Source organism: Zea mays, chromosome 9 (assembly GCF_902167145.1).
Source record: "Zea mays cultivar B73 chromosome 9, Zm-B73-REFERENCE-NAM-5.0, whole genome shotgun sequence".
NCBI lineage: Eukaryota > Viridiplantae > Streptophyta > Magnoliopsida > Poales > Poaceae > Zea > Zea mays.
Window position 1 is genome coordinate 100361498 of NC_050104.1, and position 13460 is coordinate 100374957.

At 47.0% G+C, this 13460-nt stretch overlaps 1 protein-coding gene across 1 annotated transcript; it reads right to left on the bottom strand.

Annotated features, from left to right (window-relative positions):
* Positions 1-2511: 2511 nt before the first annotated feature.
* On the bottom strand, positions 2512-4522 carry LOC103638736 (premnaspirodiene oxygenase). The gene is made up of 2 exons (XM_008661569.4): positions 3519-4522; positions 2512-3412 (listed from the first exon to the last, which is right to left on the bottom strand). Exons 1-2 carry the CDS (start codon positions 4404-4406, stop codon positions 2771-2773), a joined length of 1530 nt encoding a protein of 509 aa, XP_008659791.1. The 5' UTR covers positions 4407-4522; the 3' UTR covers positions 2512-2770.
* Between the last annotated feature and the right edge of the window lie 8938 nt (positions 4523-13460).

Genomic DNA, 13460 nt, shown 5'->3' on the forward strand with positions numbered 1-13460 from the left:
ATCGCACAAGGAAGCCGGTGCCAGTGGTTGACCCGGATATGAATGCATCGACTTGCCATACAATGGCTAGATCTGTGAGGATCCGATTGTTGCCAATGCGTTGGGTGAAATGTTTTGGCGCCCAAATCACGCGAAGGAGAACTAGGCCTAGTAATTTTTTTCTAGTGCACGCGTCATCTTATCTATAGACTCCACCACAAGTTCAATCCAATCATGAAAATATTTTTTTAGATTGAATAATGTGCGATGACACAGTGGTACTTAAAATTGAGGGGCTGTAGCGAGGCCATTACGGAAGCAAGCTTTACTTCCCTCTCCTGGATAACCTTTTGGTGGCGATTTGTCCTAACGTGTGAGAGGTACCACCTCTTCACGTCCTAGCGAATCTGAGCTTGTCGTTGTCGGCCCTCCTCGTCTAGCTTCTCTATGTAGTCTTCAAACTCCTTTCGCTCAGCGGCTGACAAATACTCTATAGTCAGCCTTGTGTTGTTGTCTAGAGAAACATCATCGAGATCTTAAGAATCGACCATTGCAACCTGATTTTAATATATTTGAAACACAGTCTTCCCCACCAGATTCGCCAAAAATTATGTTGGGGACTAGTAACGAACCTAGGGCCTTCGTACAACATCTAGGATCTTAGGGTCGGCTCTGCAAGGTGTCGTATAGTCCACGGTAGGTCACCAGACCGTCCGTGGTAGGGCACCGAACGATCCGCGGTTGGGCACCAGACAGTCTGTGATGACACTGATAACTACGCTCTCTCTACGATGGCGGAGAGAGCTTTGTGTAGAACCTAGATCTCGCCTTCTGGGAGGGACTTCTTTAGGGAGAAGAAATTGTAGGGTTGTTTCAAGATTGACAGTCCACCCAAAACATCTCTAGACGTTGTAGAGCCGAAAGAGACGAAGATTAAGACCGGTTTCATATTTTAGTATCGCATAAGGTTACCAATTATAAATAAAAAACTAATATTTATAATACTATATAAATATAATTAGATTTATTTCAAAATATATTTTATAATAAATTAATATAAATATGAATACTATTTATTAAAACCTTGATATCAGTCTCTGGAACCCCCGGCCACTCCCAAGTCCCAAGAGGAGTCGTACGCCCCGGTCCGGTCCAACGGAGCCCGCTTAGCATAGATATACATAGAATTTAAAGCTATTTTTTGGCAGTATTATTAAGAATACTATGAAGTATTTAAATAAATTTTTGTATTATTTTTTATGTACATTATTTTCTCCCTACAACAAAAAAGGTGAAAAAACATCCGAATCCGTATTCGGATAGACATCCGAATTTTATATCAATTATTTAAAAGATATAGAACGAATTTAATGTTTATTTTTTGTGAAGATTAAGAGCCTCAATGCTAAAAACAAAAATATAAATTTATATAACAAATTCTACATGTTATTTGTTCACAATCGAAGAAAAAAGACCAAAATTTTGACATCCGAATAAATATCTGGATCCATCCCTACTCGAGAGGGTGCTAGCACCTGCGCCCTTGTACATGGGGAGATATAATCTCACCCAATTCGTTAAGTGTGAAATTAATTTCTTTTAAATATAATTACTAGATAACAATGCGTATTATAGTACTATAAATATGGTAGTATTTTTAAAAACTCTAAAAAGTGATATATAAAAGGCAAATAGTTTAGTTAAAAAGTAAAGGGGAGCTAAATAGGAGGAATGGTTGGAGAGAAGAAAAAAATAGAGGGAAGAATAGTTGAGGGAGATGTATTTAAATATGAATAGAAATTACAAATGAGGGATTCGAGAGAGGGAGAGCTCATTTCAACTTAGGATTTGTTTGGTTATTTTCATTTCACGTAGATCGGAGGGGATTTGGATGTATTGATGCGAATTTTGACTTATTATAGATTTAAACAGACTTAATTACACCTAATCCACATGAATTAGCATCAAACCGAACAAGCCCTTAGGCCTTGTTCGGTTATTCCAATTCCATGTGAATTATAGTGTATTGGAATGGATTGGATGAATTTTGACTTGTTATGGATTTAAACTGACTCAATAGCACCCAATCCACATAGACGGTGAAACGAACAAGCCCCTAGGCCTTGTTCGGTTATTTCTATTACATGTGGATTAGAGGAGATTGAGATGTATTGAGGGCTTGTTCGTTTTGCTCTCAATCCATGTAGATTAGGTGTGATTGAGTGGGTTTCAATTCCGAACAAGTTAAAATCTTTTATAATTTTTTTTCAATCCCATACAATTCATGTGGGATAGGAATAACCGAAATGGCCTCATGTGAATTTTGACTTGCTATGAATTTAAAACCGACTTAGGCCTTGTTTGTTTGAGATTATAATCTCTTTAGATTATATAATCCAGCGCAAATAATCCAATAGGTAAACAAACACATAGATTATGTGTTCAGATTATATAATCTAAAGCCTAGATTATGATAATCTCATAATCTCCTCAAGAGTAGCTTATTTGAGATTATTTTGGCAAAAGACCCACTTACCTCAAACAAACAAACATGGGTATTACTGTCTTTATGAATAATATATATTTGTATAATCTAGACTACCAAACAACTACATGTAGATTATAATATGTCTAGGTTATAATCTAGATTATATAATTTAGATTATAATCCAGATTATATAATCTATAAGCTGAAACAAACAAGCCCTTAATCCCACCTAATACACACCTAATACACACGGATTAACATCAAACCGAGCAAGTCCTTATATGTGACACAGCAGTTCACAATTCACATTAGAGAAACTGGAATGCTTATGGTGGTTTGCAGCCACAGGTCGTTCTTCCTCCTCGCCGTGATTCCGAGCCCTTCGGTCATGTCCAGCTCCTCCGGCACAGCGCCACCGGGGAGCGCCCAGTCGAAGTGGAAGAGGAGGCTAGCGAGACCGAGCTCCATGACAGCGAGGCCAAGCGCTATGCCGGGGCAGATCCTCCGTCCGGCGCCGAACGGCACGAACTCGAAGTTCGTGCCCCTGAAGTCCACCTCCGCCCTGACGCTGCCGTCCTCGAACCTCTCCGGCCGGAACTCCTCGGCGTCGGGGCCCCAGCTCGCGGAGTCCCGGCCAATGGCCCAAGCGTTGACCAGCACCATGGCACCCTTGGGCACGTCGTACCCTAGGACGCCGCGCGTCTCCTCCTGGCACTCACGCGGGAGAAGCAGCGGCACTGCAGCGTGCAGACGCAGAGTCTCCTTAATGACCAGCTGCAGATAATGCATCTTTGGCAGGGCGTCCTCCGGCACGCGGTTTTGACGGGCGAGCACGTGACGCACTTCGGCCTGCGCCTTGCGCAGCGCCGCCGGATGCCGCATCAGCTCCGCCATGGCCCACTGCAGCGTCGTCGCCGTCGTCTCGCTCCCCGCGCTGAAAAGATCCTAAGTGCACGACGCCCCATTCGAAAAATACAAATAATGTCAACACATTGCAAAAGGCGACGTAATTTCGTCGAAAACGTTGGGGGAGAGAGAGAGCTGAGCTTACGATGATCACGGCGCGGATGGTGCCCATGTCGAGGGGGACCTGCAGGCCGCCGTCCTTCTGGATTCTCAGTAGAACGTCTAGCAGGTCTTCCTCGTCGTTTCCAGCACCGGCCGCCCTCCTCTCCTGGTGCTCCGCGATGACGCCGTCCATGAGCAGTGTCATCGCGCGGTGGTGCGCTTCCGCGCGCCGCGCCGCCCCGCTGAACGCTCGCGCGATCCTGGACGATGGGAACACGTCGGCGAGGCTGAACCCCGCGGCCACCCTGACGCCCTCGTCCAGCTTCTCCAGGAACGTGTCGCGGTCCCTGATCTGGCCGCCCACCACGGCACGGACGACCGCGTCGGTGACGTACGTGGCGAGGAGGGCGCTCATGTTCACGGGCTTCGATGACGACGCGACGGACGCGACGAGGTTGGCGGCCTCGGCCTCGCGCCCACGGCGGAGGGACATCACGCGCCGCGCGCTGAGCAGCTCGGTGACGCAGAGTTTGCGGAGCTGGCGCCAGTGCTCGCCGTGCGGCGCGAATGCGATGCCGAGGCCTTCCCGGGTGAGCTCCCGGATGGTGGCGGTCCGGGGCCGCGTTGCGAACGCGGCGTCGTGTGTCTTCATGACCTCCCGGGCCGCGTCGGGCGACGACGCCACGACGACGTGGAGCTCTCCCAGGCGGAGCAGCATGAGCGGGCCGTGCCGCTTCGCCAGGTCACGCATGGCGCGGTGCGGGAGCGCGCCCACGAGGTGGTGCAGGCTGCCAATCACCGGGAGCTGCCATGGGCCGGGAGGCGGTTTATTGCCGTGGTTGCGCCGCCTGAGCTTGACGACGAGGAGCGGCAGCAGCAGGATCGCCACCAAGAAGAGGTGATGGTAGGATGATTGGATTTCTTGGTCCATGGTTTCAGTTGCACCTCGGAGTTTTCCTTGACTTCTAGTAGTACTGCATAGTAGAGCAGAGTTCGTTTAAGTGTAGTGCTAACATGATCCAGGTTGCCAAAAAAAAAAAAAAAAAACAAATTTCCAGGAAATGAGATGCCCCGTGGACCGGCATATTTTAAATAGCACGTTTCCAGATTGCTTCTATACTGTATGGGGATTCGCATTCAGATCTAGAAGCAATGTGGTGTAAATAAATAATAATGCGTCCACTGACAAGATACAGCGATGTCGAATAAAAATACAAATTGTTTAATATGCGGTCCAATTATAGGGGTGCTTATTTGATTGCTATCCGTTAACAACCAAAACTATCTATTTTACGTAGTTAATAAAATATAAAATAGATCCCATCATTATGTTCCTTTTATTGAGATAGTAAAAACAACATATATAAAACGTCCAATTGAAAATTCAGATAATGAAGTTATCCGCCAGAAGATGTCACATCTAGTTTTTACCCTTCTGATTTCGCTTAGGGGCAGTTCGTTTTTACTGGAATGGAGGCATGAAATAATTCCTAGTCGGGTCGTTTCTCTAATTTATACAAGTTTTGATTATTTGGAATGATTACTGGTCTATTCCTGGACAAACGAACAAGACGTTACTATTTTACAACTAGAACATCAGGCGCCATTACGAGCGCCCTATCAAGACATCTCAGCTAAAAGATAGTCCATTGCATCTAGTATCTGACCAATAACGATACATTAGATGTGGTTATGAAAGGAAATGTGTAAAATTAGAAATTCTTGCAAGTGTACACAAGAAGACCAAGAGTATAGCAGCAAGTATCATGAGTAATAATAAATTAGACTTTCGATTGGTGCCCTGGTCTTGATTAAATTAGACTGCAAGGAAGATCACAAGTGTCCTGAGCGGCAAGTCATAGAAAATATAAGTCATAGAAAATATGTATGTTACGAAAATGGAAGCAAAATATCCTTATTGTCTAGTTATAGTTTTTTATGTGTACTGAAATTAGCTTAAGAAAGGCATGGAGTAAGCCGACAAAGAGACTTAAGACCTGTTTGGTGTGGCGCCAAAACCGCCGCACCGCGCCTAAGCCGCGGCACTCGATTTGGCCGCCAGAACCGCGACACAAAATCTGTGGCGCGTGTGGGCGTTTGCGGCGGCCAACCAAACATGCTCTTAGAACATCTCCACTTGTCAGGTTAAACCTTCTAGATCCGCAAATGCTACATAGTATCCATCTCTGTTTGTAGGGTTGTAATATTTTAACTTGCATTTGTTTTTCAGTCTAAGATCCAATTTCTTGTAACAAGAAACTCATGTAAGGGCATTTTTCTGAAGAAGATAAGAAAGGAAAGTACCTGGCACCCATGGAATCTGTTGTCACAGAAGGCACACTTGTCGACCATCATATTGCATATACGTCTATAAAGCAACAATACATATCATTACACCAGCATCACTAACAAACCAAATCCTCCAAAGCACCACATAAACAAAGTACGCTAGGATAATACCTGGGGAGCTGAGCTCTTAAAAACAACATTCTCTGTTAAAACAACATTCACAGAAGACACCGCTACCCTAAAGTAATAAAGTAAACTTCGTTCCCTAGCTTTATGTGTCGTAAGGCCCTTGAATCTCTCCCCTTCCCCTTTTTTGTGCGAGCTTCTCGGAGTACCTCTTCTCTTTAAAAGCAAAACATGGGGGAGCGTGAGCGACCTTGTATGCAAACCTCTTTATTAGCCGGCGTCTTCTTTCGCCCATGGATCTGGGCAGGCCTCCCACGGGGTATTGTATGAGGAAATGGTATGACTAACCCGCCTCAGCTCAGGGTTTCCTCTTATCCCTCTTCTGGTTAATCCTTGGTTTGCTCCTTAAGGTGGCGGTCGCCTCCTCGGAGGCGTGAAGGTGTCATGGCCTCATGTCCAAGCCGTCCACCTTGTCGACCCCTTCGGGGTAGACAATGGACAACCTTCTAAGGGATTTGGGTGTGGCCCAGCTTTAGAGATAGATAATGTTGAAGTTCAACGTCTTCAGTTGCGGCTAGCGAAACTCAACGATCTAGGGGCAGGTAGTCTTTCTTGATCCGGTCTCTAGGCTCTCTGTCTCTTAGACTCTTGACTGTCTGAAAATTCTTTGCAAAACCTGGGCCTGAAGCATTGGGTTTTTTACTATGCGTAGATCGGGCCATAAGATTTATCCGTGCTTAGGGGAGGAATCGTGGATTGCACCTCCTTAACATCCTGAATCGTGTTCGTGAGGCCGTAGAGTTTGGGGTTCACTGGGACGCAACAATGGCTCTTGCCATCATGCAGCTACACTTCAGTGGCAACCGCCACGATGCTATTGGTCCACCTACGGATTGACATCGGTGGACTTTGATGCTATTGGGCGTTTTTCGTGCAATTTTATCCCATTTGCCATACCCGTGCGGGACGAGCCGCGGGTCTCTGCTCGATGCAGAGATTTGTCTAGGGGTCGTCCTATTTTTTTTGTTTTACTCTTCCCCGTGCATCCCTTGCGCGGTGATGGAGGAGGTGAGTTGAACCATGCTTTCCTTGATGGGCTAGCAATGGCTCTCGGTGAGTTACAAATGGGTAATGCTAGTTCCTTCTATAAGATCCAAGCACAGGGCCCGTTGGGGATCGTCCACATGCTCCCAAGCACCGACTCATATAGTTGTCTACTCAGTTCGATCGAACCCGACGGCTCGCCATCTCTCTCCACGATAAACCATGAGTGAGACCTTCTAGGACTCGAACATGATCTAGTGACGCCCTTAGCGCTTCACACATCAGGGTCCAGGCTGCTAGTGTGTCCGTCAGCGGTTGTCCTCGCTCTCATTTTCGCTGGGGCAGCCACGAGCCCTTTGCAGGTCGGCCTTTCGAACCCTAGAGTCCACGACAATACTGTCATGAGTTTTTCGATTCCCCCCATATGAAATAGAGAGAGTCTAAGGCCTTACCCAATCGGGCGTTCCCGGTGTTCGCTTGGCCCCTTCAGGTGGAGGTGTCCTAGAGGGCAGTCTGGCCAGCTTTTGTTTCCTTCGGTTTCCTAGGGTCCTGTGTCAGTTGCGGGGACAAGAAAAAAGGAAGGAGGTTCATTAGTGAGGCCATGCATGTTAAAAAGATGTAAAGGACACAGAAAAAAGGTTTGGGGAGGCTATTTGTCTCCCTTCTCCTCCATTCCTACTATCTGTTAGCCCTAGGGGGTTGTTCTAGGTTAGGAGGTAGGAATGGTCCAGGGCGTCGAAGCCTTGTCGAAGGTTGAATCATCCTCACTACTTGATGTTCCAAGCGTCAGCTAGCGTCCTTCCTTTTTTCTCCATCCAACTCAGTGCCTCGCAGCCGGAGGTGGTGCCAGCCTGCCGACTGAAATGCGGAAAGGGATATGGATCCTCTGGGCATGTGTTTTCGTGTCTAGCACCACCGACACACATCCTTCGTCATGCGTTCTCCTTCTAGCCAGCGTTAAGTGGGCTGCACACCCCGGTCGGTGCAGATACTGATCACAAGAAATTTGTGAGTCCCCTGCCTGACGTTGCATCGTTTGTGTTCGTGAAAACGTCGTATTTGTTTGTTTCTCAGGCTTTGGAGCCGAGACTGATCCATAAAAAGTGTTCAGTGGCTCCCCTCGGGATACCCCTCGTGTTAGAGGGTTGTCGTGTGAAGATACCTCTCCCCTTGCGAAAGGGGGTGATGAGTGCGCCCTCCTGTTAGGGAGAGGGCGTGGTCCTGGTGCATGCTACCCGCCCTCTAGGTTAAATGCCCAAGATCCGACGACACTCCCTTCACGTCCTCCGCCATTTTGAAGGTCGTATCCACCCTCTTCGCGTTTGAGGTCAACTCGTCGATGGCTCAGAGTTAATTTGATGGTTCATGGGCAAAGGCGTTTCCCTCGGTCAAGTCACAACATTTGACTTCGCATTCAGATGAATGTTGTACCGTGGTGCCCACGATGATGGTTCCCGCCGGGCCCAACATTTTGAGATTCAGGTAGGCATAGATGGGGACGACCATGAACTTTGCATAGAACGCCCTTCCAAAGATGGCATGATAAGTCCCCTGTAAACCAACTACAATGAAGGTTAGAGTCTTGGTCCTGAAGTTCGTTAGTGTCCTGAGGTAACCGATAGGTCAATCTGCCCAAGCGGGGTCATGCGCTCTTCGAGCATGATGTCATGAAATGGTCCTCGGTCGACCAGAGACGGTTTTAGTTGAGGCCCATGGCATCATACGCGGCGAAGTAGAGGATGTTGAGCCCGCTACCTCCATGTTTGAGCACTTTGGACAGTCGTACCGTGCCGATAATGGGGTTGACGACAAGCGGGTATCAACCTAGCCGGGGAAGGTGCTTAGGGCGGTCGGACTGATCGAAAGCAATGGCATGGTCAGAATATCTAAGGAAGGTAGGGCTGCTAGCCGGGCATTGAACACCTCACTTGGTTTGAGTTTCTAGCGTCTCTTCGAAGCGTAGTGGTCGTACCCCCCAAAGATCAACATGAAGCCAGTTTCGACGGGGAAAACATAGCCTCTTCTCTTGGCTTTTCGTCCTTCTCGGGCTTGGGCCCCTTCACGGGACATGTCTCCTTGCTTAGGAACTTCCTAAGCAACCCGCAATCCTTGTAGGTGTGTTGGACTGAGTGCCGATAGTTCGAACATGGGGTTTCAAGGATTTTCTCGAGATGGTCGGTGGCCTCCTCGGTTGGGGGCCTCCTTCCCCTCTGGCCCACCGCAGCCACCATCTAAGAGCACCTAGAGAGCGGTGAATAGGTGATCTTGTAAAAATAGCTCAACAAAAGAAACTTGGACTAATATTGGATTAGTGAAAACAAAAACCAAGCCCGAATGAAGAAGATGAGAGGAGAGAACTTCTTCACTTAATTGCTCTCACAAGGTGAGTATTAAACTTAGAGCAATTATGAAGTGAAGTGAACTACTAGAAATGTAGAATCGCTATAAGGTAAAGAGACAAGTGAGACGGCAATTTTATCCCATGGTTCGGTCAAGCGTAAAATGCTTGCCTAATCCACATTGTGGTGTCCTAATGGACAAGGGTTGCACTCAACCCCTCTGAAGTGATCCACTGATCTACTTGAGTACCACAGTTCTCTTTCTTATCTCAACTTTTCTTGTTGTGAGGAATCTCCACAATTTGGAGTCTCTCACCCTTACACAATTGATCTCAAATAAATCACAAGAGTAAGGTGGAGTAGAAACACACACAAGAGGCAAAATCAAAGCAACACATGCACACAAGTTGAGAGAGGAGCACAAGAGAAAACACGACAGAATTACAGCTCAAACACTTGCTCGAATCTCAATCTATCAAATCAAAAGTGTGGTCGTAGTGTCTTGGCATTGTAGAATGTTCAATGGATGCTTGGCGTAGTGGTCCATGCCCCTAGGGGTCCCTTTTATAGCCCCAAGGGACCTAGGAGCCGTTGGAGCTCCATTTGGAAGGCTCTGATTGCCTTCTGTCCATGGGTGCACCGGATAGTCTGGAGCACCACAGAACAATGAACAGTGTGCGATTCCTTTTCTTGTATGGCGAAGCTGACCATTGCCACCTCTGGTCCCATGGCACACCGGACAGTTCGGTGGCGTATCGGATAGTCCGGTGCACCCTGGTGACCGTTGGCCGAGCACACGTGGCGCCCATTGATCGCGTGGCTGATCGTTGGCTGAGTGCGTGGCTGGCACACCGGACAGTCCGGTGAATTATAGATGCAGCGCCCTGCCCTTTTTCTGAGAGCGACCTGTTCACCGAGTGCGCCAGCCTGGCACCGGACACTGTTCGGAGCACACCGAACAGTCCGGTGCACCGCAGGCTGGTGCAAGTTTGGCTCAGCCAAACTTCTCTATTTGAATTTCTCTCGATTTGAGAAGTTCCCTAGCACTTAGTAGAACATAGTTAGTACCAAAAACAATTTACTAAGTGCTAGAATCATACCTTTGTTTCTTTAGGATCTTATAGTTTGCAATTTATCCGTACAATTCTCAATTTGCTTCTTCTTTGACTCTGAGCTCATACTCATAATTATATGTCAGATCAAAGTGATGTTAGGAACTTAATCACCAAAACACTTAGAAATGGCCCAAGGGCACATTTCCCTTTCACCAGCATATCAGCTTACTGCCATCGATCTCCCTTCCTTCTTGCTTTGAGATGGCTGCCGAAACCCCCGTCAGACTCCTTGTCGCATTTGCCTTCTGCTTGCGGTGGTCGAAGATTGCTCCCACTGCGTCTTATCCTGATGTGTGGCTAGTTGCAATGTCGAAAAGTTATTTTGTTGTTCACGATCTTTTTTCGCCCTAACTTATGCACTAGGGTCTCTGAAAGGGAAATGGACCTAAAACATTTCCTATAATCGATTTTGGTGTTTGACATCCATCACAAATCACGTGGACTAACGAGTTTGCCTAGTTGTCATTTATCTCAGGTGCATAAAGTTCAACATAAACCAACAAATAATATAAATTGGGAACTATACAAGTTTGGAGCAAATACTAGTAGAAGTGTTACTAGTGGCGCATCGGACACTGTCCGGTACCCAGGCCAAGGCACTCGCGAACTGGCCGCTCTCGGGATTCTCTAGCATTCGCTCCACTATAATTCACCGGATTGTCCGGTGTGCACCGGACATGTCCGGTGAGCCAACGGAGCAATGGTCAACTGCGCCCAACGGTCGACTGCGGTGAATAGTGAAAGTGCATAGTGTAGAAGTCAGAAGTCAGAGATGCAAAGTCAGAACGCACCGGACATGTACGGTGTGCCACCGGACTGTCCGTTGCCGTAAGAGGACAAAGGACTTCAACTGTCACCCGCTCCAAACCCCAACGGTTTGCTGACGTGGCAGGCACCGGACAGTGAACAGTGTCATGTCCGGTGCGCCACCGGACTGTCCGGTGTGCCCATCGACAACAACGACTGGAATAGTGGTTGGGGCTATAAATACCCCCAACCGCCACCATTCAAGAATCCAAGCTTTCAGCTCTTCACATTCAATACAAGAGCAAAAGCATACACTCCAAGACACATTCAAAAGATCAAACCCTCTCGAGCTCCAAAATCAACTCAATTGCTTAGAGACTTGAGAGAGGATCATTTATGTTCTTTTGTTGCTCTTGTTGCTTGGATTGCTTTCTCCTTCCCATTCTAATTCTTCTAAGTGCTTTATAAAGCTAGCAAGAGACACCTAAGTGTGTGGTGATCCTTGCGGGATCTTAGTGACCCAAGTGATTAAGGAGAAGCAATCGACCGGTCTGTGTGACCGATTGAGAGAGGGAAAGGGTTGGAATAGACCCGGCCTTTGTGGTCTCTTCAACGGGTACTAGGTTCCTTGGAACCAAACCTCGGTAAACAAATCGTCGTGTTCATTTGTGTTGATCTCCACTCGATTTGTTTCCCCTCCCTTCCTCTAAAAGTTCCCTTCCTCACATTGATTTGAGTTTGCTCTAAAGGTTATCCGCATTGATTGAGCAACTCATAGCAAGGATAACTATCTTCCGCACTCCAAATTACTTCTAACGCTAACCCCGAGCATAGTGCGTGTTTAAAGTTTGTAAATATCAAGTTTTGCCTATTCACCCCCTCTAGGCGACCTTCAATTGATATCAGAGCCCGATGCTTCATTAGAGTCTAACAGCTCGAAGTGATGTCAAGAGATCACGCCAAGAGGGAGATGGTCACCGGCGACAAGCCCGAAGGATCGATAAGGAAGAATGATGAACAAACTCCATCAAAAGAGGTCGGTGACAAACACAAGGAGGAATCCGCTTCCTCCATCAAGTCACATAGGAAGGGTGACAAGAAGAAAAAGAAAATGAAGAAGGTGGTTACTACGAGACTGACTCTTCATCACCTTCCACATCCGACATCGAGTCTACCACTTCGAAGCGCCAAGAGCACAAGAAGTATAGTAAGATGCCTCTACTCTATCCTCGCATTCCAAAACGCGCTCCTCTACTTTCCGTACCCCTAGGAAAACCACCATATTTTGATGGTGAAGATTATTATATGTGGAGAGATAAAATGAGGCATCATCTAACCTCACTCCACGAAAGCATATGGGATATTGTTGAGTTTGGAGCACAGGCACCATAGCTGGGCGATGAGGACTACGACTCGGATGAGGCCGCCCAAATTAGGCATTTTAATTCCCAAGAAACTTCTATACTCCTCGCTTCCTTGTGTCAAGAGGAGTATAATAGGGTGCAAGGGTTAAAAAATGCCAAAGAAATTTGGGATGTCCTCAAGACGGCGCACGAAGGGGACGAGGTGACCAAAATCACCAAGTACGAGACGATCGAGGGAGACCTCGGTCGATTCGTCCTCAACAAAGGAGAGGAGCCACAAGCAATGTACAACTGGATCAAAACAATGGTCAATCAAGTGCGCAACCTCGGGAGCACCAAATGTGATGACCATGAAATGGTCAAGATTATTCTAAGATCTCTTATTTTTCGTAATCCTATTCAAGTTCAATTAATCCGTGGAGATCCTAGATACAAATAGATGTCCCCCGAGGAAGTAATTGGCAAGTTTGTGAGCTTTGAACTAATGATCAAAGACTCCAAACACATTGTCAACTTAGAGCAAGGCGCCACCTCCACACCCGAGGTGCAACCCATTGCATTCAAAGCAACGAAAGAGAAGAAGGAAGAGTCTACACCAAGTAGACTCCCAATCGACGCCTCCAAGATCGACAACGAGGAGATGGCTCTTATCATTAAGATTTTTCAATAAATCCTCAAACAAAGGAAGGGGAAGGACTACAAACCCCGTTCCAAGAGGTTGTGCTACAAGTGTGGTAAGTTTGGTCACTTTATAGCTAAATGTCCATATACAAGTGACAGTGACAGGGACGACGCCAAGAAAGGGAAGAAGAAGATGGAGAAGAAAAGATACTACAAGAAGAAGGGTGGCGAGGCGCACATGGGGCGGGAATGGGACTCTGACGAAAGCTCCACCGACTCCTCCTCTGATGAGGACGCCACCAACAAGGGCCTTCTCTTCCCCAATGTTGGCCACAAATGC

Excerpts from the sequence above, each read along its gene's own strand:
- LOC103638736 (XM_008661569.4), bottom strand. The coding sequence starts at position 4,406 with ATGGACCAAGAAATCCAATCATCCTACCATCACCTCTTCTTGGTGGCG. Across the intron at positions 3,413-3,518 it reads CCATCCGCGCCGTGATCATC|GATCTTTTCAGCGCGGGGAG; the intron begins GTAAGCTCAGCT and ends TCGTGCACTTAG.